The sequence below is a fragment of the Parasteatoda tepidariorum genome, chromosome 1 (genome assembly GCF_982258835.1).
Source record: "Parasteatoda tepidariorum strain Cologne lab strain chromosome 1, Ptep-v5.0, whole genome shotgun sequence".
NCBI classification, from domain to species: domain Eukaryota; kingdom Metazoa; phylum Arthropoda; class Arachnida; order Araneae; family Theridiidae; genus Parasteatoda; species Parasteatoda tepidariorum.
This window is the reverse complement of record NC_141755.1, coordinates 119,621,794-119,649,269: the sequence shown is the minus strand read 5'-3', so window position 1 is coordinate 119,649,269 and position 27,476 is coordinate 119,621,794. Positions and strand designations below refer to the sequence as shown.

The 27,476-nt window shown below is 28.6% G+C and overlaps 1 protein-coding gene across 3 annotated transcripts in view; it reads left to right on the top strand.

The window, feature by feature from the left end:
- The first annotated feature begins 3,390 nt into the window (after positions 1-3,390).
- The window catches only part of Usp47 (ubiquitin specific protease 47), a 109,392-nt gene continuing 85,306 nt past the window's right edge, over positions 3,391-27,476 (top strand). The window contains exons 1-6 of one of the 3 annotated variants that reach the window (XM_043052876.3): positions 3,391-3,941; positions 20,189-20,266; positions 21,321-21,458; positions 23,710-23,829; positions 24,329-24,476; positions 26,354-26,450. In XM_043052876.3, the coding sequence (XP_042908810.1) occupies positions 3,903-3,941; positions 20,189-20,266; positions 21,321-21,458; positions 23,710-23,829; positions 24,329-24,476; positions 26,354-26,450 (620 nt within the window). In that variant the 5' untranslated portion in view covers positions 3,391-3,902. Of the gene's footprint in view, positions 3,942-17,771; positions 17,959-20,188; positions 20,267-21,320; positions 21,459-23,709; positions 23,830-24,328; positions 24,477-26,353; positions 26,451-27,476 lie in introns of those variants that run through there. The other 2 variants (XM_043052877.3, XM_043052878.3) reach the window with 2 other exon arrangements.

Here is a 27,476-nt window from a genome sequence, read left to right as displayed (position 1 = left end):
AAATTTATTTTTCGATATTTCAACGTGAATAAAGTGTTATATATATAAAAATAATTATTTTTCGTTGGGAAAGAGAAAATAATAGCTGAAAAACGGATAAATTTCGACTCCGGAGCTACGCACACGACTCACTCCGTAACTCTCTTTAATATTAACTTATAATTTTTAAACTGTGCCAGAAATTAGAGCTTTGTATACCAAACAATCGTAATAAAGGTAATTTTTATACACTAATTAGGGGGCACATAATGGGCCAAAATAGATTTTGTTAATTTACCGGAAGAACGTTCTTTAAGCTATATGTTCGTCGAAGCGATGTGTGAGTCGTGGTGTGGTTGTTAGCTCCATGGGTAAGGAAGTTTGAGGACTCGTTGGTTAGGGGTTCGGTCCTGGTCACGGATAAATTTTAATTTTTTTTTCTATTTACTTTATTTTACTTTTTAAAATTTATTTTTCGATATTTCAACGTGAATAAAGTGTTATATATATAAAAATAATTATTTTTCGTTGGGAAAGAGAAAATAATAGCTGAAAATCGGATAAATTTTGACTCCGGAGCTACGCACATGATTCACTCCGTAACTCCCTTTAATATTAACTTATAATTTTTAAAATCTGCCAGAAATTAGAGTTTTATATACCAAACAATCGTAAAAAAGAAAATTTTTATACACTAATTAGGGGGCACATAATGGGCCAAAATAGATTTTGTTAATTAACCGGAAGGAAGTTCTTTAAGCTATATATTCGTGGAAGCAACGTGTGAGTCGTAGTGTGGTTGTTAGCTCCATGGCTAAAGATGTTTGTGGACTCGGTGGTCAGGGGTTCGTTCCTGGTCACGGATAAATTTTAATTTTTTTTTCTATTTACTCTAATTTTTAAATTTATTTTTCGATATTTCAACGTGAATAAAGTGTTATATATATAAAAATAATTATTTTTCGTTGGGAAAGAGGAAATAATAGCTGAAAAACGGATAAATTTCGACTCCGGATCTACGCACACGACTCACTCTGTAACTCCCTTTAATATTGACTTATAATTTTCAAACTCTGATAGAAATTAGACTTTTATATACAAAACAATCGTAAAAAAGAAAATTTTTATACACTAATTAGGGGGCACATAATGGGCCAAAATAGATTTTGTTAATTAACCGGAAGGAAGTTCTTTAAGCTATATATTCGTGGAAACAACGAGTGAGTCGTGGTGTGGTTGTTAGCTCGATGGGTAAAGAAGTTTGTGGGCTCGTTGGTTAGGGGTTCGGTCCTGGTCAAGGATAAATTTTTTATTTTTTTTTCTATTTACTTTATTTTACTTTTTAAAATTTATTTTTCGATATTTCAACGTGTATAATATATAAAAATAATTATTTTTCGTTGGGAAAGAGGAAATAATAGTTGAAAAACGGATAAATTTCGACTCCGGAGCTACGCACACGACTCACTCCGTAACTCCCTTTAATATTAACTTATAATTTTCAAACTCTGCCAGAAATTAGAGTTTTGTATACCAAACAATCGTACCAAAGGAAATTTTTATACACTAATTAGGGGGCACCTAATGGGCCAAAATAAATTTTGTTAATTAACCGGAAGGAAGTTCTTTAAGCTATATATTCGTGGAAGCCATGTGTGAGTTGTGGTGCGGTTGTTAGCGCCTTGGGTAAAGAAGTTTGTAGACTCGGTGGTCAGGGGTTCGGTCCTGGTCACGGGTTAATTTTTAATTTTTTTTTCTATTTACTTTATTTCATTTTTTAAAATTTAATTTTCGATATTTCAACGTGAATAAAGTGTTATATTTATAAAAATAATTATTTTTCTTTGGGAAAGAGGGAATAATAGCGGATAAATTTCTACTCCGGAGCTACGCACGCGACTCACTCCGTAACTCCCTTTAATATTAACTTATAATTTTTAAACTTTGCCAGAAATTAAAGTTTTATATACCAAGCAATTGTATAAAAGGAAATTTTTATACACTAATTAGGGGGCACATAATGGTCCTAAATAGATTTTGTTAATTAACCAAAACGAAGTTCTTTAAGCTATATATTCGTGGAAGCAACGTGTGAGTCGTGGTGTGGTTGTTAGCTCCATGGGTAAAGAAGTTTGTGGACTCGGTGTTCAGGGGTTCGGTCCTGGTCCCGGATAAATTTTAATTTTTTTTTTCTATTTACTTTATTTTAATTTTTAAAATTTATTTTTCGATATTTCAACGTGAATAAAGTGTTATATATATAAAAATAATTATTTTTCGTTGGGAAAGTGAAAATAATAGCTGAAAAACGGATAAATTTCGACTCCGGAGTTACGCACACGACTCACTCCGTAACTCCCTTTAATATTAACTTATAATTTTCAAACTCTGCCCCAGAAATTAGAGTTTTATATACCAAACAATCGTAAAAAAGAAAATTTTTAAACTCTAATTAGGGGGCACATGATGGGCCAAAATAGATTTTGTTAATTAACCGGAAGGAAGTTCCTTAAGCTATATATTCGTGGAAGCAACGTGTGAGTCGTGGTGTGGTGAATACTCCATGAGTAAAGAAGTTTGTGGACTCGGTGGTCATGCGCTCGGTCCTGGTCACTGATAAATTTTAATTTTTTTTCTATTTACTTTATTTTACTTTTTAAAATTTATTTTTCGATATTTCAACGTGAATAAAGTGTTATATATATAAAAATAATTATTTTTCGTTGGGAAAGAGGAAATAATAGCTGAAAATCGGATAAATTTCGACTCCGGGGCTACGCACACGACTTTCTCCGTAACTCCCTTTAATATTAACTTATAATTTTTAAACTCTGCCAGAAATTAGAGTTTTATATACCAAACAATCGCATTAAAGGTAATTTTTATACACTAATTAGGGGGCACATAGTGGGCCAAAATAGATTTTGTTAATGAACCGGAAGAAAGTTCTTTAAGCTGTATATTCGTGGAAGCAACGTGTGAGTAGTGGTGTGGTTGATTGCGCCTTGGGTTGTTGTTGTTGTTGCTGGCCCACACGGTTAGCGGAGCTAAACCAAGTCCATGACTCCAGAGACTCTGAGTTAGTCTGTAACAAAATGTGGATCTGAAAAGAGGTCCACTTTAGAGATATTTAGGCATTGAAGTATATGTTCAGGAGTAGCTTGTTGGTCGTTACCCTTAGTGCAAACAGGGAAAACTCTTGAACCATAACTGAACAACATAGTTCTTAGGTGACCATTTCGAAATCTTGATATAACCGTCTGATCCCGCCTACTGCACTGAAGGGTCGGGCTGCCACCTGGGCGGTTGCACTGATACCAATGATGAAAAGGAGGGGCCACAGGATCACGAAGCCTGTTAAAACGGGAGGGGAACTCCGAGAAAGTCAGAGATGCCGAAGAATGCAGGGGCAGATCAGTTCCGCTCTTAGCCAAGGAGTCTGCAATCTCATTACCCTCAACATCGACATGAGATGGGATCCATTGCAAGTGTATATTATGGGAGAAACACTATTATATATATACATACATGGTAACCTATAGTTCACATTGGCCCCCTAATTTGTCTATAATTTTTTCCTATATTTCGAGCTTAGAATTCTTTTTTTCACTATTGAACATACTTCATTGAATAGTGAAGTGACCTTCCGGGTCCGAAGATTGTGAATTTTGACTCGCAGGTAGCTCTAACCTCGCAGATCACCTTAGTTGAAGCATATCAGTTTGAATATAACCTAGAGTTTGAATTAAGGCTAGATTCTAGAACTTCGTTTCGATGACGTTTTCTTTTCTTTTATCTACAGCTGGCAATGCGCAGATAGCAATGTTTTATGCTGCTGCTGATGGTGGTTTTGTTTACAATTTAGGTTAGGCATGGCTGTATTAAAAGTGTCAATTATCATGTCAAAGTGAAAAGATTTCGCTATGCTTCCTGGAAAAAACAGTCAAGTAGTGGTAATCCCCGTATGTTGCTAATTTTTTTTTAACTGTCCTATTATTTTTTAATTTACCTTTTTTTTTATTAATTACTGTCGACACAATAAAAGTTACGATCTCATTATTTTCACTGTTTTGTTATTTCATACTTTCATTGCGCAGTTTCTTAACACTTCTTTTAAAAATAAGTTCTTATTCATATAACTTCTTTAAAAAAAGAGTATAATGATTTCCATTCCATTGTTTTTTAAATTGCGTTCTATGGAAACTGTAACATAAGGAAATTAATGCATCTCATGATTTTGAGTTACTAATGTATTAAACCAAATACTTCTTTTTTTTCTTCTTCTAAAGTGCCTCAGAATCGCTTGTATTGGAAGTTTAATTAAATTTTCTTTTTTTTTTGCCAATAAAACATAACATTTGTCCTCTTGAATTATTAGTATCAGCATTATTTAGTATATGATAAACGTTTATGCAATGTAAGTTCGTATTCTTATTATTCGTTAGTTGTTTTAAGTGTTTGTAAATGTTCACATTAGTCATTTCTTATATTGACGTAGGTTTGATGTACTTTAATATCATCTGCCAAGCAACCTAATCCAGTATTGAGTGGTAAAATGTAAATACTTGAGTTGTAATATTAATTAAGGAAAGTATTATATTATCGTTTGGAAAGTAATTTAGGTTCTAGCATTAACTGGAAAAATATGAGCATTTGAATTTTTCTATAATTTTGCAAATGACTTGGAAAGAAATTTAATGTTAGCTAGTCTAGTGGAAAAACTTTATTCCTTAAATTTTACTATAATTTTCGTCATGTATTTAACATAGTGTGTTGAATATTTATATTCATAATGGGTACTCAATCAAGGTGTTCAACAATTCAGAGCCTATTGATGGATGTTTCATTAATAGCACTTATTATTTCAAGCTACCATTCCAAAGATGCAAAAGTGTTTTAAGTTTGGAAAAAATTAAAGGAATATATTCATCATCATCATCATAGTTGTCCAGACAACCCAATGTGAGCCAATGCCTTCCTCTGCAGTTTTCTCCATGACTACTTCTGATTCACCTTTGATCTCCAATTCTTTTCATTAATTGCGAGAAAATCAGACTCCACTGAGTCAACCCATCTGTTCCAGTGGGTCTAAAAAGCAGTATCTTTTTTATTGTATTGTCATCACTCATTCGAATCATGTGGGCCATCCAATTCATTCTATTTATTTTTATGTACAGTACAGAACTCGTTATCCGGAAATCGGAAAACCAAAAAACCGGAACGAAATTCGAGAAATTTTCCCGCCATTTTTTTAAAAAATATTTTTTTTCCTCATAAGATTTTAGGATTTTTCTTTCTTTTTTGAAAGATGTTTACCTTACCATCACTTTGGAAATAACCATTAGTGTATTACTTCATCATTTTTTCTTTTTAAGATTATTTCCATAATTTTTTTTTTTAGTTTGGTTTAACAATAAAAAAAACGGCTTTTTGTAGTGATTGAGAAAACCGGAAAAATCAGTTATCCGGAATAGCGATGGTCCCGATCGTTCCGGATAATCGGTTCCCTACTGTATTTAATAATATCAGGTTGCTTATAAATCTTGTACAGTTCAAAGTTAAATCTCCTTCTCCAGTTATTGTTTTCATTTGCACCACCAAGTATACTCCGCAAAATCTTTCTCTCAAATGTTGAGATACAATTTTCGTCCTGTTTTGTCATTGTCCAAGCTTCAAAAGCGTATGTCAAGACTGGACAGACAAGAGTTTTGTAGATCAAGAACTTTGTTTCTCTAGAAAGAAACCTAGATTTAATAAATCTTCTCAGCCCATAGACAGCCCTATTTGCCAGATAGAGTCGGTTTTTTATTTCAGGAGAAATTCTGTTGTCAATGGTGATAATTGATCCTAAGTAAGTAAAACTCCTTACTGTTTCAAATCTATAAGAATTTATTTCAAGATAGGGGTCAGGGACTATGTTTCTTGAGAATAACATTTATTTTGTAAAGGAATATATTACCACAGTGTTTTCTATGGGTTATGCTGTTTGAGTTGTTCCCCTTTGTTTTGTGTTTGTCCCCTAGTTGCTGTGCAGTGTGTGTCCCCTTCTGTTTGTTTTTTGTGTGTCACTGGTCAGAAATTTTGGTGTAAGTACAATACAGGAGTCTTTCCATTTACATGAAAAAGTATTTATTTAAATTTATCATGCGACTCCAAAGTATGCTCTGCAAAGTATGACATGAAGCTTACAGATGTAAACTGGCAAAGTAAAATTGTATATTAAAAAGAAACCATACAAAGTTTAAGTTGTAAACAGAGTTGTGTAAAATATTTAACAGGGTTCCCAGGGTATTGAAAAACTTGAAAGTCCTTGAATTTTGTTGAAAAAAATCAGGGCCCTGAGAAATCCCTGAATTTTGCCATAGGGTACTTCAAAAGTACTTGATTTTTTAGGAAAATTAAATGATACTAATTTTTCTTACAAAACAGCAGTAAAAAAGTAATAAATCAATTCAAAGAAAAATTATACAAATTCTGATAGATGCAGTTTTTAATGTTTGAAGTGAAAAGGGATTAAAGAAGATGCAAAACTTTTCTCTCCTACATTTTTCACACCAGATTATTTTATTATACTTCTCTCTGATGTTTTGAAACCTGAAATTTCTAGCAAATTTTAGGTTTTATAGTCATAGTTTTCGAATGATATATGTCTTTAATCGATTTAGAAATATGTTCAACATGTTAACTTCATTATTATGACATGTTAATATTGTTACCCCATTTGTTCTTTTAATTTTTGTACGAAGGATAATTAATTTTTTATCATTTATAATCTAACCTTTACATTTAGTTTTTAATGCTTATAAATAAAATTTAATTCTACAGGTTTCATTGATTATGAATAAACATCACCGTGATTCACATTAAACTGATTCATGGTTTACTGATCGGAACTCATATGAAATGTTCTACGAATTGTGATTTAAATGAAAGTGATTAATGAATCACATATCAAATATTAGTTTAAAGTGATTTGCAAAATACTCATCAGGAGTCAGGCAGGACTCGCATTAAGGTATTTTATAAATCACATATCATGATTCACATTGAAGTGATTTATCAATCGCACATCACGATTTCAATTAAAGTTATTTCTGAATCATATAACGTGATACGTATTTAAGTAATGTCTGAATCATGCCTCACAATTCTCATTCTAGTACTTTACCAATCACGCATTGCGATTCACAAAAGATAGATTTAAGAATTACCACTCACAATTCTCATCAAAATGATTTAAGAATCACACATAGCTGTTCTATATTAAGCACCTTTTGAAACACAAATTGCAATTTGCATCATAGATCACTATTCACATGAAATCTACTAGCTAATCACACAACAGAATTCTTATCAAAGTGATTTATGTATCACACATTGTGATTTACGTCTTGTTAGTTCATGTGTTTTGTTTCATTTGCTATTCATATTGTTCCGATTTAAGAAACATACACCACAATTCAATATCAATTTACAAATCACACATTGTGATACGTGATTTAAGCAATCTTCGAGACTTACTTATAGTTTATCTAGATTTGTATAAATGCGATTTAAAAATTATGCTTAGTAAAAATTACATATATTCAAAAAAATTTAAAAATCGTGCTTCACATTTTTTAAAGAAAATAAAGCTTGGTAAGTCTTAGTTATTTGTAAAATATTGTTCTAATATAGATTTTATTATGTTCAAAATACATTACTGATATTCTGAAGTAACAAAATAGATAATTTGTTATTAAAATTGAAACAGATATTTGAAATGGATATATTTTGATATTTTATATAATTATATACATTTCCTGTAACCTAAAATTTGATCTAACATATAAAAAAGAAAGCATTTTTATTTTAATAACCGTGCAACTACAGAAATTTTATCAATTATTTATTATGCTTGTTTAATGTAATATGCATTATTCATTCATTCAGTTTCGATAATTCTAATTCACTTCATTCACTTTCTAATTTTAAGTTTTCAGTGCATCTTACAAAGACAAAACATGTTGGCATGATGTACATGATTGTTGCAGTTTCTTTTTTAACATGGTGCATAGCGTTTTTAAAAAGTGCTTAACGGTGCTTATTTTTTATTTTCGTTTTCTAAAATTAAAGGTGCTTTTTTTCATTGGGTGTTTTTAAAAAGTACTTAATTTTCCCTTTTCCAAAATGAGATTTTTTCTTCTTTACCTTGTCGATTTTCGCATTGTTCTATTCAACATTTTCACAATTCATTCAATCCCAAAATATTTCGCTGTTCCATCTGTCCGTAGCATTTGAAAGAGCTAATCATTTTACATGTTTGATGAAATACTCAGGAGTCTGCACGATTGAGCTGAGTTCGATGCTGAGCTGAAATTGAGTCGATTGAGCTGAGTTCGGTGATATTATTACACTTTTATGTGCAACTCTGCTGCATTCTGCGAGATGTTGTCAATTTCAGGATTTATTTCCCACTCTCTGATCATTTCCTCAATCATTTTATAATGGCTAATATAATCAAGAAAAGAGTTCTTTGTCAGAAACTAGTTATTTTAATCATGATCATGTAAAATGTGTGAAGATTATTTTACATGTTGTTAATGTATATTGTGCTTAAGAAGTACTTAAAAGGCACTTATTTTTTGTTGAAATATTTGGCTATGCACCTTGTTTAAGCTTACTCTTTCACTTGAATATAAATAGAAATAACATGTAATGTGTTCTACAGTGTCATCTTCCTTCCTGACCATAAAAACAAAAAAAAATACAATTCACTAAATTAAACCTAAACAAGTTGTTAAAAAATTTAATGTCTTGTAAGAATCTAAGTTATTTTAAAGACTGCAAAAAGTTTCCACTGAAAAATAGTTGGAAGAAATCTTATTCCACAGAGCTTTTGGTGAAGCTATGAATTCAGTGTCTAAGACAGATTTTTCCCGAGCTACATGATTCCAGTCAGGCAGGTATTGAAAGATTAATATGTGGCCAAATGATCCACTCTATCATTACTGCTATGGCCCATGAGCATAAGAAAAAAAGGACTCCTCCATAACATGCTTTTTCTACAGAAACTGTATTAACCTGCTTCCCTTACCAAATTTTTTGAAAAAAAATTCAAAAAATCAAATTTTTTTTATTTTCTTAACAAATACAAGGAACTAAAATCAAACATAATACGCAAGTTTTAAGTTGAAATTATAATATTTTTATGTGTAAAAAATATCTAATTTACCAACAGTTTGCTATCATGAATTATCTGTGGCAAATGAAAAAAGGTAAATATTAGACTTTGTGTATGTTCACATCTTCATGATCTGAAAAATCATCTGCATTAATTTCACTTTAGCTCGCGAATGACATTTTTTTACTCTTTTTTTTTTCTAGGTAAATTCATCAACCATCATATATATAATTGTGCTGTCTGTAGTCCCACAAATAGCAAAACTTCCAAACAAATATTGGCAAACTTCCTTCAAAAAGTCCTCCACGAAGGCAAATTTGTCCCAATACTTGATTCTAGAGTTTTTTTTATTTAATGTGAAATAGGTTTTTGTTTTTCCTATTTATTTTAGATTAAAATTTCAAATTAAATGTTTTCCTCGAATTTCTTTCATATTAGATCCTGATTGTTCCAACTGTGATGTCAAGAAGTTACTGCCTATTGCTTCCAATAAATGTAAATAATATGCATTACACGGAGCTTACTATACATTTAATCCTACTCTAATTGCTCGCCTATTGTCTCTTTCGCAAGCTTCTTCCAGGACTGTAGGATTTTCGCTGTTTAGCCTAAATCCATGAAATTACCAAAATATTAAAGTTCTGTAACGTATTCTAAAGTAGATAAACAATATATTCAGAGTTCTCCCTAGGAATAAAAAACTGCAGCTTGCTTCTGCACAGAATAGGACTGTTTGAGTTTTGAAAGGACACTCATGACCCTTAAAAAAATTTTTCAAAATGTTTAATATTATATAATAATTGAATTTGATCTTCAATTTTTAAAAATAACCCTCTTATACTATTTTGTGTGTATATATTTCAGAAAGTAATTCTCACTCATTATCAAAGATGTTATATCTCTGGGGCCAAATATCATCCAGATTTTAACTATATAACTTAACAACATAAGAGAAATCTTACTAAAAATTAGGAAGGAAATTAAAATTTAAATAATTATCAACAACGGAATTAATCAGAAATGGACTTTTCATTAAAACAGGTGGTTAAGAAGACAACTTTTTCCAGAAAAAAGCAAGAAGAAAAGACAGTGTTTTTGAGGGATGAGGACATGTTTTTCCAAAAGGGACAAAAAAAGTGCCATTTATCAAAAGGCACCTTTTTAAAAACGCTTGGAGAGAACACTATATATGCATATTTTTATTCACATACTTTATTTACTAAAGTTTTTCCTTGATATATCACATTTTTTAGCAATTTTTTTCTGTATTTGTTTACCATTTAATGACTTATGATATTGTTGATAATTTAATACATTATGATGCATAGGGTCAGGTGGAGTAAAGTTGCTAGTATATGTTAAAAAACTATCTATTTTCTCCTTTAAAGTTGAATATAATTTATTTATATTTTTCTAGACATTTACTGGGATTCTCGCAAGAATTTTTATTTCAGTTTTAGAAACTGATTTTTTTGAAAAAAAAATTATTCTTTACAAACTATCTGTTTATGATTAACTTATAAAGTGTGTTTAAGCTATTGCTGAACTTTCTTCTAATATCATTAAAAATTGTCAAAAACTATTTAATTTTGGTTTAAACTGAGAAAGGAAGAACAGATCTACATAGAAATTTAAGTATAAATTTTAAAATTCTATTTATTAGTTGTTTTCTGAGGTGGGCTAAAGTGGGTATGGTATATAGTTAGGCTTAGCTGAGTGTTGTATGACAGAGATTTTTTTTTACTGTGTTAGCTTTAGCATTTAATGCTCTATATTCAGGATTGTCACAGGCTAATAAAATGCAACTATTTTTGGCATGAGGCTACTATGGCCACTTTTTTGCCTGAAAAGGCTAAAAGAGTAAAGGAGACTATTGGGAGTTTTTTCTGTACTGTGATTTTAATGGTTTGGTTTTAAGCATTATTGGTGAAGTTAAGTATTTTTCAATGGTGGTATATGCAAATTAATATTTACTTTGTGCAAGAAAAGTACCCTTAAAGTGGAAACATAACCATTTATGGAAGCATATTATGGAAAAGTTGCTATTTATCAAAGATTTTGATGAATAGCAATTGAATTCATCAATGAATTATCAATGAATGCTATTCATCATTCATTGATATTATTTGAAAATTGCAGACATCAAAAAAGTTTTTACTTTGTTAACCAAATGACTTTTATCTTTGTAAGGGGCTTAGCACAAATAGTCATAATCCAAAAGATTTCTGAATCAACACAAATATCCATGAATATGTAGTCTAAAACTTACATAAAGACCTTATTCAACTTCTAAATGTCAAACTATTAATATTTTTGCTTGTTAAAAATAATTTATATTAATGTTTTATAGCTAACATTTTAATTTAAATAAAGAATTAAGTGATTTTATTGCACGGTTGCAATCAGGGTTGAAAAGTTTTTGACAATTGACAGTTTTATCTGTCATGTCAAAAACCCTTTTGGACGTAGTTTTTGACAAGTGTCAAAAACCCGAAATTTTTATGTAAGAATAATTATTAGCTATTACAATAATGAAGTAGTATTTATAAATAAAGATACAAATAAAATTATAAATGATCAATCGATGATGCTTGTGAATTATTTTGATGTTAAACTCTCCATTTGACAATTACTGTCAAAAGCCCAAATTTTTGTGTAGAAAATATTAAATAATTATAAATAAAAATGTGTAAAATTGTAATTTATCCAATATGTTCATTTTTTAAAATATTTGAAAGCAGAATACATAAACAATCATCTTAATCATTGTATCTAAAATCATTTTCATTTATCCATATTTTAATTCCTTCTTTCTTTCTCTAAAGCATACAACAAAAAAAAAAAAATTGAACCACTCTGCACTCTAAGTTAATTTTTTAGTTTTGTATGAACAAGACTGAAATTCGAAATTATTATTTCTCAATTGATACTGAGCTGCATAGTCTGGAAAGTAAATATAATATATCATAGTAAAAAATATGGATTTATCGTTTCTTACGAGACACAAAAATAAAATTTTAAGAAAAAAGTATTTTGTGAAATGATTCTACATTTTTCCTTAAGGGGACGCGGTACCTTTTCTTTCAAATCTTTTATTATTAACCTTGGTAACAATTTATTGATTGAAATATATTCTTAAGGATTATGAAGAACTTATCCTAAATTCAGAAATTTGAAAAAAAATTTTTTTTAGAAAAATTTCAAAAATTTCAACTATTTTTTAAAACACTACTCCTCTCTCAATTTTCCTTATTTTCCCATGAAACTTTTACAATATCATCATTGAAAGGTGCTTAACAGAAAATGGTATTCATTTTATAGAGAGATGTTTAGAAATTTTGAAAAAGATTATTTTCTGAGGCAATGTAGCGTAATAGCATAAAAATTCAAAAATTTCAAGTTCGACAATTTTTTAAAAAAAAAACTTTCAAACTGATTAAAAAATCCATACCATTTTTCAATCATCATAGTATCACAAACTTGTGTATCAAATATCTAAGTATTTCAAGCAATAGTAAAAAAGCCTTAGGCTTTTATAGAAGGCGGAAATTTAGAAAAATTGGTTTTGAGAAAAATGGGTTTAAATTGAATATGTGAAGGTACCGCAAAACCGTGGTAAATTTGGCTTGGACAGACCCCTGTACTTTAACTATTAAAGCAAAGTTTCAATTAGCAACCGTAATTTTAATTTAAAATTGTGATTTCATTTTTTTTCTCTTGATTTTTAAAATGCCAAAATAAATGTAGCAGATTGTGTTTATAAATGTAGTCTTTAATCATTATATTTTTATATTAAAATATTCATTTTTAATTCTATACCAAAACAGATAAGTTAAGCTAAAAATTTTTTTTTTTAAAATCTGTGTACTCATTGGAATTTTTCCCCACGAAATGTCTTTATAGAAAATCAGATAATGTCAAAGATACTGTAAACATATTATGAGAAAAGAATACCAATTAATGACCGTACTGCTTCAAATAGACTTTGAAAGAGTCTGAAAGGGAAGAATGACACTATATCAGGAAAAAAATATCTGAATTCATCAGCCTTTTTCTTCCTATTTTTGGCATATTAGGGTACTAATTTCTTTTTAATATAACCTCAAGCTTCAGAGATATACATTTCCAGCAATAAAATATAATGTAGATTTTAATTCCATGCTTTTTCATTCAAAAAGTAGAATTTTAATTAACTTTATTTGCATTATTTTTTGAAAAAAAAAATAATGTTTATTAATTACCTTCTACAGCTATGCTAGTCTATATGAAAACAGCATTAAATGTTTAGTTTAATCTGTACTTTCAAATGTGTTGGAATTTAACACACACAAAGAAGGAAAGTAATTTCGTTAACTAAAATTAATTAATGCAGCAATTTATTTAAAATAAATTTTTAAACTAGGAAAAGAAAATAATAAAAATATCAATAATTTAAAACACTGTTTTTTAGCTTCTAAAATCAATATATATATTAAAAAAAAATAATTTAAATCAATAATTTAAAAAATAATAATAATTTGATTTATATCAAGCTGATTTAATCAACAAACCCTGCTAGAAAGTAGAGGTACTAAAGCTATTATAGCATAATAAAATAACATGTACCTAACTATGTTATTTATTTTAATAACTGCACTAAATATTAATAGTAATTTAGTTAAAACCTTGATTGATTAAAAAAATTAACCAATTTAAACATTGACATTTTTTATAAATTACGATTAGCTCATTTATCAGTGAACTAATTGAACATTAATAAAATTAACATTAGTTGACTAATATTGGAAAGATTCATGTATATATTAGCAGGAGTGCAGAAAATTATCGGAGCCTAATATTCCCAATAAACAAGGTATCTTTTTAAAATCAATTGCCACAAAAATGTTAGCTTTTTTTTACAAAAAAATTTTTTTTTTGGAAAATAAAGTTTATATATGAAAAAAATTCATTTGATTTTACCCAATGAATAAACTAGCATATGTGCTATTAAATACAGTCGAACCCCGCTATAGTGAACCGTCTGCGGACTCAGTAATGTGTCCACTATAACCGATGGTTCACTATATCCAAATTTTTTGAAGAATATTTTTTGCATAAGACAGTTGAATGATTGAAAATTGGCTTCGCAATTTTGCATAAGTTATTTAAAAAATTATTAACTAATTAACAGATAAAGCAAAAATTGATGGAAAAAGTAATTACGTCGCTAAATATTAGTTTTATTTTGACTTTTTATGAAAAAAATTTGTGATTTTTGATTGAACACAATTTGATTTTAAATTGAGTTCATCAATTTTCTTATCTACAATGTGCAAAGAATGCAAGGTTTTTACATTTTGTACAAGATTTTGAACCATATTAACAAAGCATCTTCTACGTTTTCTCTTTCAGCTCCACGCAGTTTTTTCGATGAAACCATGTTTTTGTCGTATGCACTTCGATTTTTCCAAATGTTTGAAACTGTAGATTTTGAAAAGGAAAATTCCTTACACAGTGTCAATTGATTGGTTCCATCATCAATACGCTTTACAATTTTAACTTTGTCCTCTATCGAAAACGCTTTTCTCTTTAGTGAATTTGCCATTTTCACTGCTTTTGAAATAAAAATCTTGTCTGAAATAGATAATGTAAGAATATGAAGAGAGCAGCTGTAGAATGAGTTAAATTGTTGCCCTTCTTGATTGTTAAGGGGTGATTTGTAAAGAATATGGTTTGAACAGATAAGAAAATTCCAAAAATTCAGCAGGTGGCCAAGTTAACTAGTTGTAGAGCAAGCTTGGGGAAAGGAGATAAAGCGAGGCTTGGCAGGGAGGGAGGAGTATAAGATAAATGATCTGTTTGACATTTATTACAGTATAGTTAAAAGTGATAAGTATAAAGGAGAGTAATATGACACATTTTATAGGAATGCATTCATTTTCAGTCCCAACACCTACAAGTTTAAAGATGGTGGACTGAAAAAGATATTTAAGGAAATGAAATTTGAGTCCACTATAGCCGAGTTTCCAAGTTCTAAGCTGTTCACTATAAGCGTTAAAAATAACATTATTTAAATAGGTATACGGACGGGACCGCTAAAAAAGTTCACTACATCCGAGTGTTCACTATATCCCAGGTTCACTATAGCGGGGTTCGACTGTAATAGAAATCAAAATATATTGTAATAGTAATAATTTTTTCTAATAAATTTAAGGTAACAAAAGAAACTCAAACTATAATAAATGCATAAATTGTTGTTCTCCAATGTTTTTTTTTAACAAGAAAGTTTTGCAAAGCGTCACATTTTTTAACAAAACATTCTGTAGGAATTTTTTTAGACCAAAAATTTCCCCATGGTTGCCTGAATTTCCTCAGAAGTCAGACATATTCTGCTCACCAAAAAATTAACAAAGATTGAGAATCAATAAAATAAAAAAATTATACGTTTAGATCAGACAATTATTGTGTACACTTTCATTTTATTTAATCTAAGAAATCTGCCTGAATTAATAACATTAAAGAATTAAAATCAATATTTTTATTGATAATAACTAACAACTGATAGTTATTGCCTGTAATACAATAAACCAAATAGTTATAAAATGGGTTTTAAAGTATTAAAATTACCATTAGAAGAACCAGTTTATAATTTTAATAATTGTTGCAACATTTTTTAAATATGAAATATAATGCAAGTAATGTGTATATTTTAGTATCTAATAAAATGTCTCCAATGTCAAAATTTCCCCTGGTTTTTGACATTTTTTGGTAGGTTTTTGACTCGTTATATCAAAAACCAGTTTTTTTATGTTAAAAACCCACCCTGATTGCAATACAATAACCAGCTTTATTTAAATATCAAAAAATAAAAAAGTTCTATTTATCTACCACTACCTGATAAACTATTCAGTTTCTTTGTCTCTTCTGTAAAATTAGTTTTGTTTAAAATGACTGGTTTTCGAAATCATTGAATCTATTTTTTGGGAGCTATACCAACAACAGTTTCTAAAAAATATATATTAATACATAAGGGATTGATTTGTTAGTGTGAATTAATAATTAATTATAAAATTTGTTTACGAAATTCTGAATATTTTTAGCATATTTAACCAGGGTTGGTGAGATTTTGCCGCAGGTGGAAAAGACCATCCTGGCAAAACAGGTTTTTGTCAAGCAAAGCGGCAAAAACCTGTATTTTCCAAGAGGAGAAGACAAAAACACATTTTTTATTCAAAATTATTCCTAAAATTGAAATATATACTATAAATATATATAATTTAAAAAAAAAATAAAAAATTATTATTCCATAATTAAATCATAATTTATTAATTTATCATTTTAGTAGTTTAAAACATTATTGATCAGAAGATTAGTGATTATTCTCTTTTTCCAGTGAGATGAACTTATTTTAAATTAATATAACTATAATTTAAAGCATGAAATGTCTATCAACATGTGTAGTTAATTAAAATATACAGGTATCAATACAATATTTTAAATTTGCACAAATTCAATACTTTATTCATCATCACAATACAATTTGTGCTATCTCAACATATCATAACAGAACACTAGTTTTGAAACACTATTTAGAGTCAACCTATTCCGAATTTTAAAATGTACAAATGAAAAATTCAAAAACACTCTTTCAATGGCAGAAGGACATTAGTGTAAATGAGAAATTAATTCTTAAAATTCTCGGGAAATTTCACAAGAATTTAAATTTTGTGGTTTTGTTTGCATTTTGAAGTAATATTGGGAAATGAGGTGATTATCAAAATCTATCTAATAAAACATCCATCTTAACTTTCTTATGTCTCTCTTTAAATATAGTGTAAGAGTGATATGTAAGATAATACATACCAAAAGTTATTATGAAGAAGTAAAAAAAAAATACAATTTGTAAAAAAACATTTATTTAAGGATTCTAAAATGAAAAGAGGTCAAAAACTTTCAATCTTTTAAATATTATTACCCTTATATCAATTATTAATATTTTAAAAATAATTTTTTCATGTAATGTATCAAAATTATTATTCCTTATGATTGATTTAAATTTGCTTCAAGCATTTTTTAATAATATTTAATCAGCAATTTAGATAATTTGGTTTTTGCAGGTTTTTACCAGGTTTTTGCCACTGTCCTGACAAAAACTCCAAGCCCTGTATTTAACTAATTTATTGCATAAATATAAAAATTGTTTTTAGCTTGTCAATATTGTTTTCTTGACTGAAATTTAATGTATTGAAATGGAGCTATTAATTTTATGAAAAACTTAAAATACGCAATAGTATTTTAATAGTAATGAGATATATTTTAATCATTTATAAATATTGTTTACGAAATTATAATTTTATTTTCTATTTAATAACCAGTTATTTTAGACACATAATAGTTTGTTTTGTCTTTTCTAAACTATTTTTGGTTTGATGAAATGCATTTATGAATTGAAGTGTAAACTGTATTTTTATGGGTGCTTAACTGATAATCTAAGATTATGAAGGGTGGTCGACTGTGTGTATTTTTTTTTCTTCCTGTCTAAAATGATTGGATGTTGGCAAAGAATAGAATTTCCTACTTTCATCATTGGTGCCACATGTTCTATTAATAGCTTCTTCAGAGCAGTCTCTCTCACAACCCAATTTTTTTTTTCTCTCTTTCCCCAAGTTGCCAAAAGTGTGTGTTAGAAGCAATTTCATTCTAAAATCTCTTAAGGGTTATTTACCTTCAAAATAATTATTTATTTTAACATAGTACAATGCTAATGGAGTTTGTCCTTATTGCATAGGATTGTTTATTTACCTTATTGTTTCCTTGCTTATTGCTACCATAAACAGGTATTTGTGCCAATTGTTGCATAATAAGTGTAGTAGTGTCATGTTTTACTTTTGATATTTAGTTGAAAAAGTGCTGAAAATTGTTATTTCCATATTCTTTGATGAACAAATTATTATTCAAATTGAAAAACTTGAGTTTTTATAGAATAATAGTAATAATCAAAACTTATTAAAAAAATTTGGTGAAGTTACAGCAATACCATGTTAAAATTTCTTAAGTTATTTTCCTACTATATATTTTTCTTAAAATGTACACTATAGCAAAGGAAGTTAATTCTGATTGCATATCTGTTCGCTAATTGTTAATTTCTTTTCTTGTTACTAATTTTAACTATTTACACATTTAATAATTTATATTTACGCAATACTTAAGATAATTTGTAACTGATAATTAGCACTTGTAATATTTAGGTCTGTTGTTCAAAAATATTTTAATGTGTTAAAAGGACTATAGTGAATATTTGTAAAAGTAAATGTGAAAAATTAACTGTTATCTTCATTAAACTTATGAAATTAGTTTTTTTGTGACGAGAGTTTCGCGCAGTCACTACGTACTTCTTAACATGTAATTGAATGTTTATTGTGTATTTGTATCGTAAATAAATTTGAGTCTAAATTTTTTTTAAAACTTTTAAGTATTTGATATCAGTAATAAGGAAATAATTATGAAAAATTTAAAAACTTTTTGTGTTTCTCATATTTTGTAATTATAAATAAAGTTATAATAAACATATAAACTATGCCTTTCTTATTTCAAAATCGATGAAAATTATTTTCCTTTAAATGTTAGCTGTTAGAGATGTAATCTTACTGAAAGGTTTTATGTTCCATCTTTCTAAAAGTTTTTTTTTTTTCAATTTAAAAGTGATATTTTTTAAAAATATATTGATTTTGAAATTAGCCAATAGTATCAAGAAAATTAAACAGGATCTGACTGATAGTCATTGTCACTCTTTATGGATGTAAGGCCAAGTTTAAAATGCAATTGTTCTAGTAATTTTATTTATTTGACATTCTTGCGTTTTAGTCGTAGTTTGTTTTTGTAGTAGTTTTTAACTGCATAAACATTCTGAAATTTTTCAGAGTTGTTTTAATTTATAGCATTATTTGATCAGCTTTACTAAATTATTTAATTTCATTTATATTTTGGTCAGCATAGCTAATTCAGGTTATAATGCCATTAAACATTCCATTCAATTAAGTTTTTATCCGTTAGTTTTTTTGCAGCAAGAATGAATTCAGCTCTTTTTCTAAACCGTTTAAGGTTTGAAAAGATCAGGGATTTTTTTAAGAAAAAAGAATTCCCAACCCACCTGGGGTTTTTGTCAAAACCCAGAGTTTTATGGGGGTTTTGAATACGGACTTTTTTTTTACCAAAAATGTTTTAAATTTTAAGTCCTGAATCCTACAAAAGATAGCAGTATTTGTTCTTCTCAGAACAAATGCTGCTATCTTTTTATCTTTTTTAACAAAAGTTAAGTGTTTGGTTTTGGTAACTATCACTTCTTTTGTTGCACTAACCATTTTTTAGGGAAGTTTTAGATTTTCAGATTATTTGTATTTTGTAATGACAAGCTTTTTAACAGGTTTAAATTTAAAATTTTTAAATTAAAGCATCCCAAAATTTCTTATTGCTTTAACACAGATTTACTGGAGTCTACTGGGATAAAATTCGCATTTTTGTTTGGTTACCATTACAACTTTATCTACAATTTAGTTTTTTAAATTCTTATTCAACTTTTGGTTTCTATAAAATTACGTAAATATTTTTTATCAAACAGATTGTTTAGTAGTGTAAGCTAATTCCTAATTGAAAATTTGTATCCATTACTTAAATTGCGAATTTTGACCGGAAACTATTTTAAAAGCTTATTATATAATTCCTATAATAATAAATATAATATAATTCCTATAATAGTAAATACAATATTTACTCATTAATAATTGCAAAATGTTAAGTTAGGTAATTCATTTTCAATATGGTTGTCATAAAATGTCACCTAATAATTTAATATTACAGGATTATTTCGAACAATAAAAAAATTCTGTCTTTAGTTTTAAGCCTTTGATTTGGAAAAAATAATAAAAATCAATTTCTTTAATAAAAAAGAAAAATTTAGTTTAACTGTGTTTGAATTTTAAACTGCAAAATTTTTTTTTACTAGAAAAAATGTTTACAAATATAACTGTTTTTATCTTATCAATTTTACTAATCAAAATTAACCTTTAGGGGATGTGCGCCACCGCAACAACTGCTGCTGATGAACCTCGAGCTCTGTGCATCATTCGAGACTTGTCCAATGGCCAAGTAAATCACATTTCTATGTCTAGATTAATATTAATTTTCACATAGGTAGGGCCCTACAAATTGTACGAATAAGCAGATAACCACCTAATTTTTATTTTCTGCATATTTTGGCAAAATGACTTCATTTTCTTTTTCTACTCTTAGAATTCTTTTAACAATTTATCCTTGGATAACTTGAACAATTTATCCTCGGATAATATCCTTGTTGTAATATTTAAAAAATTATTATTGAAACAGTAAAGAAAATGAAAGCTCCTGTTTTCAATTTAGTTTTTTTCTTTCCTTTTCTGTTTTAGTTGTTTTCTGAATCATCCACACTTTAAAAAAATTGTCCTCTTTTTCTCTTAAAAGATCAGCATAATTTATAGGGCCTTAAATATAGGTATATTCAATTTACTAAGATATTATTTTTAGCCTTTTTTTTTTAAAGTTTATAAACCTTTCTGTTCCTAATAAAGAAAAAATAATGTTAATCTGTTATGCCTGGATGTTGTACAATAAATTTTGAATAAAACCCACCTTTAAATAAAATGTTTCTTTAAGTGGGCCCACCAAAAAAAAAAAAAAAAAAAACCTGCCCAGATTTGCCTATATTGCCTGGGCCTATATTATATTGCTTTGCAATATATATATATATATATATTTAAATAAAGGTAAATAATTGGTACTGTCACTGTGGATAGATGTATATTTGATAATAAACAATTATAATACAATTTTTAAAGCCCTTAATTTTTCAAAAAAAAAAAAAAAAATCGTTAATTTTTTTTAAAGGTTCTTAAAAATCCCTAATATTTACTTAGATAAAGGAGTAGAAACCCTGTAGAATAGATTTTTTGTGTGTGTGTGTGGATAAAAAGTACTTAAGATAATTCTAAAAAAAAATAATTTAAAGGATTATCTAATTTTCACAAATTTTTAGGAAACTGCACTTGGTGAAAAAAATATTGAAGACAGTTTTTGCTATTATATAATGATAATTTTACTTAATAATTTATTTGATAATTTTAATAATGATGGTCTTTAGTTATTAATGGTAATTATTTCCTTTCAGCTTAACAATAATAAATCTGTCATCAATTTGCCAGCTTCTACAACGGCATCACAGTTAATGCAAGAGGTTGGAAAAAAATTTCAGTATGAACCTGACAGTTTTGAGTTAGTCTTGCAAAGGATATGTGATAAAGAAACGGTTTGTCATATCTTACTTGCAATTTTTATTTAATAAACTTAATACTTTAATTTTTGAGGAAATTGTTTTGGAAAATATGTGATTATATTTTGATTATTCATCCTATTTTTGAACTTAAATCTTTTCTTTATAATGATAATTATCAAATGATTTCTGACTTTTTCCCTTTTATCATACTTAAGGAATTTAACTCAACTTGATTAAGATGATTACTTTTATTAATTTGCTTCTCATACTAATGCTTAAAGGTCCTCTGCACTTAATGTTAATTTAAGTCTTAAATTTTATATGTCATCGTGAAATGTTCTTGTATAGTTTTATTTATTAACTGTTTAAGTGCCCTGTGGCAGATTTTTTTGGGGGGGTTTTCTGTGACAACTTAGATATTGTTGATCAAGAGAATCTTGAGGATTGTAATTAAATTTGTAATATGACAGATAATTATAGAGCTTATTATAGTTGATTCAAATTTTATTTTCAGTTTCCATAATTTTATTTACCTTATCGTTATAAATACTGCAAAAAGTTGGATAGTGATCACTTATGTCATTTATGAATAATCCGGATTTCACTGAAAATTCATTTGTCTTTACAAAGACATGATCAATGCAAGTTGATGAGGAATTTACTCTAGTTGAGTCCATGTAATTTTGAAATCCAAATTGGCATAATGAATTAATATATTCATGAGTAATAAAATCATCATTAGGCGCCATTCAAAAAGTACCTACATCCCGAAGGGGGGGGGAGGGGATTTGCTATTTTGTACAGTTTTGTACAATGAGGGGGGAGGTATTATACAAAGTACGTATATTATAAGCATACACCAAATTTAAATTTGACTTTTTCCTACACACTCCTTAAATAAATATTTAATTTTATTTAAAACATAATTATTTTAATTTTTATGAAAAGTAAATGTACGTACTCAAAGGGAGGAGAGTAAGACCTTATGTACGGTAATGTACGAAAGGGGGGGAGGGGTTGAAATTTCTCCATTTTTGTGTTCGTCCTTTTTGAACGGTCCCTTAAGAATATCAATATTTATATCACCCATCAGTACTACATTAGAATATTTAAGTTTAGAAATTATTACTTTATGTTCAGTATTAAAAAAATCAACACTAAAATCATGAGATCTATATAAAGATAGAAATAATAAATCCAAAGGTTTGCAATAAAGTAATATAGATTCTGCGGAAACAAAATGTATAGCTAACTCTGAAATATCAAGACATCTTTGAATAAAAACACAAACACCTCCAGAGCGATTATTATTTCTGCAATTAAGGAATGAATTATAATCTATTGAGTAAAAATTAGTTTCATTTTGGTAAATCCAAATTTCTGACATAATTATCACAATTTCTTGCATAATTATTTATTTAGCTTAAATTTTTTATATATTGTTTTTAGACTTTAGTGATAGTTTTTTTTTCATTCAATATCAACTCTTGTTTAACTTTTTTAAGAGTATTTTCTTACAAGGAAGTGTCTAATATGCTGCATAGTGTTTATAAAAAGTGCTTAAGGGTGCTCATTTTCAATTTTTGTTTTTTAAAAGCCCTTAAAGGTTCTTTTTTCATTGGGTGTTTTTAAAAAGTGGTTAATTTTCACTTTTTGAAAATGAGAATTTCTTCTTTACAATGTCGATTTTCGCCGCATATTAGGCAAAAGTGTGCTTTTTACATTGCTCTATTCAATGTTTTCACAATTCATTCAACCACAATCCATTTCGCGTACTGTCTGTCTGTAGCATGTGAAAGCTCCAATAATTTACATGCTTGATGAAGTACTTGGGAGTCCACATGTGCGTCTACTTAGCTGGTTTTGATAAGATTATTGCACTCTCATGTGCAACTCTGCTGCATTTTGCAAGATATTCTCAATTTCATGCTTCATTTTCCACCGTCTGAAATTGAACCGAAAAATCCCTTGATCATTTTATAATGGCTAATATAATCAAGAAGAGAGTTCTTTGCCAGAAACTAATTATTTTGCATTTTGTCAATGTATATAGTGCTTAAAAATATTTTTTTTTGTACTTTAAAAGTATTTAAAAGGTGCTTATTTTTTGTTGAAAGATTTGGCTACTCACCCTGGTCTAACCCTGGTACTACTCCTCTTTTTTTATTTCTTAGTAGAGTTTATATTTTTTAAGAATAAAAAATCGATTGTTGAACTCTTTTTTTTTTAATAATAAATTTTATTGCTCATTGCTTTCAGTAAATCATATAATATTTTCTTTCAGATCCACATTCATGAACACACAGAAGAAACTTTAGAAGAGTTAGGATTTCGATGTGGTGATAATGAGAGAAATAACCTGATTATTGGCAATAAAAATGCATCTGTTCCTAAAAAAACTTCTGTAATTATTTTATTCATATCATAACTCAAATATTTATATATTTATATATATCATAACCCAAGAAATTTTTCAGAATTTTGACTTGGGCTCACAATCACCCCTGTCTTGTTCAATTTTGCATTTTTCGCATCACTGCGGGTGCAATGTAAAAAATTTAATTAAACAGGAATGCAAAATTAAACAAGAATTTTTCTGCTTTTGACTTCCAAATTGCAGAGTTAAAACAAAAATTATAGTTTTATTTGTTTACTAATGGGTAAAGAAATTTTTTTAAATATTTTTTTCTCTTATGATATATTTTTATTGAATTAAAATATAAATTACTAATAATAATTTTTTGTGGTTCACTGTATGTTTTAACCTCGGCATTGTCAGTACAAACTGCAATAATAGACTGGAATTTTTTAAAAGTATGTTTGGAAAAGTCAGGGGAGTTTGTTTTTCTATTTGAGTAGCAACCCTGGTTTCAAGTTAATCTTATTTAATAAATGTTTTTCAGACCACAGAAGTAGAGCAATCATTCAGCTATACTGATAATTCTGCCATGGATACTAATGTCACTCTTTCTACTCAACCTTCTTTTCCTATACGAGATCTTTATAAGAATTACACCTATAGCAATGCTGTTGCCTCTAAACAAGATACGGGTATCTGACATTTTATTTTTATCAGTTACTTACAATTATTTACAATATTATTTTATTTTAATGCAGATAAGTTTTACAGTTGACACTAATGCTACTATTATTATTCTAAACACTTGGGGGGATAAAGAATTGAGCATAATCAAATTAAATGTTAATTTGCAAATGAGCCTTTAAGCTGGCGTAGTGGGTTAAAGCTCTGCTTTCCGTGATTTGTACCGGGATTCTATTCCACTTGCTGATGGTTCAGTATCTGATCAAATTGCATACCAGCCAAGTCTCCTCTATTTTACGACTATTTCCTGTTTACCCATGTATTCTCAAATGTCTCCGTATTTGTTGAAGAAAAATAAATAAAAATTGGTGATAAAATATCCGCTGATGGCAGAAATGCTTCTCATACTCCTCAATTCTATAACCTGTACTGCAGTACCCATAAGCTTTAAAATGTTCTGCAACAGGACTTATTAATTTATACAAATGTTCTGCAAGCATTTCCCAGCGAAAAAAAGTCAACTTTACGTAAATACTATATTTTCATTTATTAAAATACAGGATTACACACAGATACAATACATTATTTTTTAAACCAAGGCAAACATTCTTGATTTGTTACTTTTTCAATCACTCTTGAGGAACAAAATTTTGTTAATGACAATGATGAGGATGAATTGTTAATAAAATGCATATGATATGAAGGTCCAAACATTAAAATAAGGGCTGCCTTAAATATCTTTCGAAGGGACAAGTGCCCAGATGGTGCACCATTTGCAAACACAAACATTCGCTGGTCTGTTTTTTCAACAACTTCTTCATCTCCATCAAAAGCATTTGGTCTTTCAGAAACAATTCTGTCAATCACGGATCCCCATGATTCACAAATTGCTTCTGAAATAAGAATGGAAAATATAAAAGTCCTAAACTTTATGAAATTGGAAATCTCTGAATTTAATTCTTTTACGGCTTGCTTTAGAAGCTCTCTTGATAAAAATGGTGATCGATTTCTCCTGCTGTATGCTAAAAACTGATACACCCATATTATAAAAAAGTTATAGCCAAAACCTAATTCGCTAATTTCCTCCTCAGAATGGCAAAAATACGGAAAAGGGAGATTACTGATAAATGTGCTGAAATTTGTGTCTCTTATTCAAGATACAAATTGTTCTGCAGGACTTCGTTTGTTCTGCGACGTACAGTTTTAGGCACTTTCTGCTTCTGGGCTGCAGTATATTGAGTGTTTAGAGTTTAAGTAATTATAAATAATGGTTTAAAAAAGTCTTCTTTAGATTAAGATTTGTATACATATTTTTTACTTCACTAAATGTAAATGTTATTTCCAATTTTGAAACACTCTTTATTACTTATGCGATTCTGCATAAATGCATACATATGCATGATGTAACAAAACTTTGCTCATCGCCTAAGAAATGTCGATAGTAAAATCTCCGTTATTTTATTTCTCCAATGTTGGCAGGCTTGGCAATTACAACTAGTAAAGTTAGCCCAATAAAGCTCATACAGGAGCATACAAGATTGTGTTTTTCCTTTTTAATATATTGCGTATAATATTTATGGGGAAAGCACGGGAGATTTTGAGTGGCAACCCTGAATAAATTGTTCGGTAATATCATCCTTTTTCTAACTACCCATTTTACAGATCATTGCTTATAGCCTGTGAGTACAGTTGTAGTGTGGCATAAATAATTCACTCAATTTGTTTTTATGCAATTAAACCTTAGATAAGATAGATATTTTCCTTACTAACACTTTGTTGAACTAAACAAAGCTGTTTAAATTGTCAGAAATTTTATGCATTTTAAATTATTTTATGCCTCATTTCTAGTCTAGTACAAAGCTAACTGATTATTTATTCGCTAAAGGTTATGTTGGACTTGTTAATCAAGCAATGACCTGTTACCTTAACAGTCTCCTCCAGACACTTTTCATGACTCCAGAGTTTAGAAATGCTTTATATAGGTAATATATTCATTAATAACTAATTTTGTACTTATTCTCTCACCTGTTTTTACAGGGTTCTTATGTATATCCGGGGTGATTGTATTCCAGGTTTTTTGTGTAATCTGTCCACGCCTAGAAACTAGGACAATCATCCAGGTCATGTGATTTTTTACGGAATTCAGCGTACCTCAAAACTTGATTCGCGAACTTCTGCGATTAAAAACTTATAATCCAACAAAATGTTTCGCAAAAATTTAAAGTAAGAATTAAGCTCTACATTCTAAAATGTAAATTTTGAAACCTTCGATGAATTGCGTTAACAAAACAAGTGACTCTTCCGCAATTTTGATTTTTTTTTTATTTGTCGGATTTTGATTGTTTTTAATATTTGAAACTGCGCCTAGTTGTATTCGTATTTACGCTTTTCAAAAATCTGATGTTGCTATTTGTGTTATCGCTTTCGTAAATCCAGTATCATGATTCATATCTACGCGCTTTTAAAACACGATATCGTAATTTTTTGATTCCTCATTCTTAAAATCCGATATCGCCATTCTTGTAAGAACTAAATTGTTTCTTAAATTTGTTACTATAAAAGTATGTTTTATTGAAAGGTAATTTAATTATAAATCTTAGTTCAAAAAATTATATTAAATATGAATAGTATATAAATTGATATCTTGTTATCGAATTTTTGCTCTTTAAATTTTCAGGGATTTTCATTTTCTGCCACAGTCACCCCTGATATATTTATAAAAACCATGTCAAGAATGAAGACAATAGAGTAAAACACATTGAAGGCTGTAAATTAATATTTAAATGTGACAAATCATTATGAGGAGATAAATTTTCAGAAAACTAAAACCTGTTCAGCTGCCAGAAAGAACAGGAAAAAAAGTATCATTAGAAACACTTAAGTTTCAACTAGCTATCAATCGGAATTTGTACAAACACTTTTCTTTCCACATTTCAGTGGCATTTTTTTTTTACTTAAAAACTAATTTGAAACTTCAATGTACATACTTTTAGTCTTCATTCTTTGTC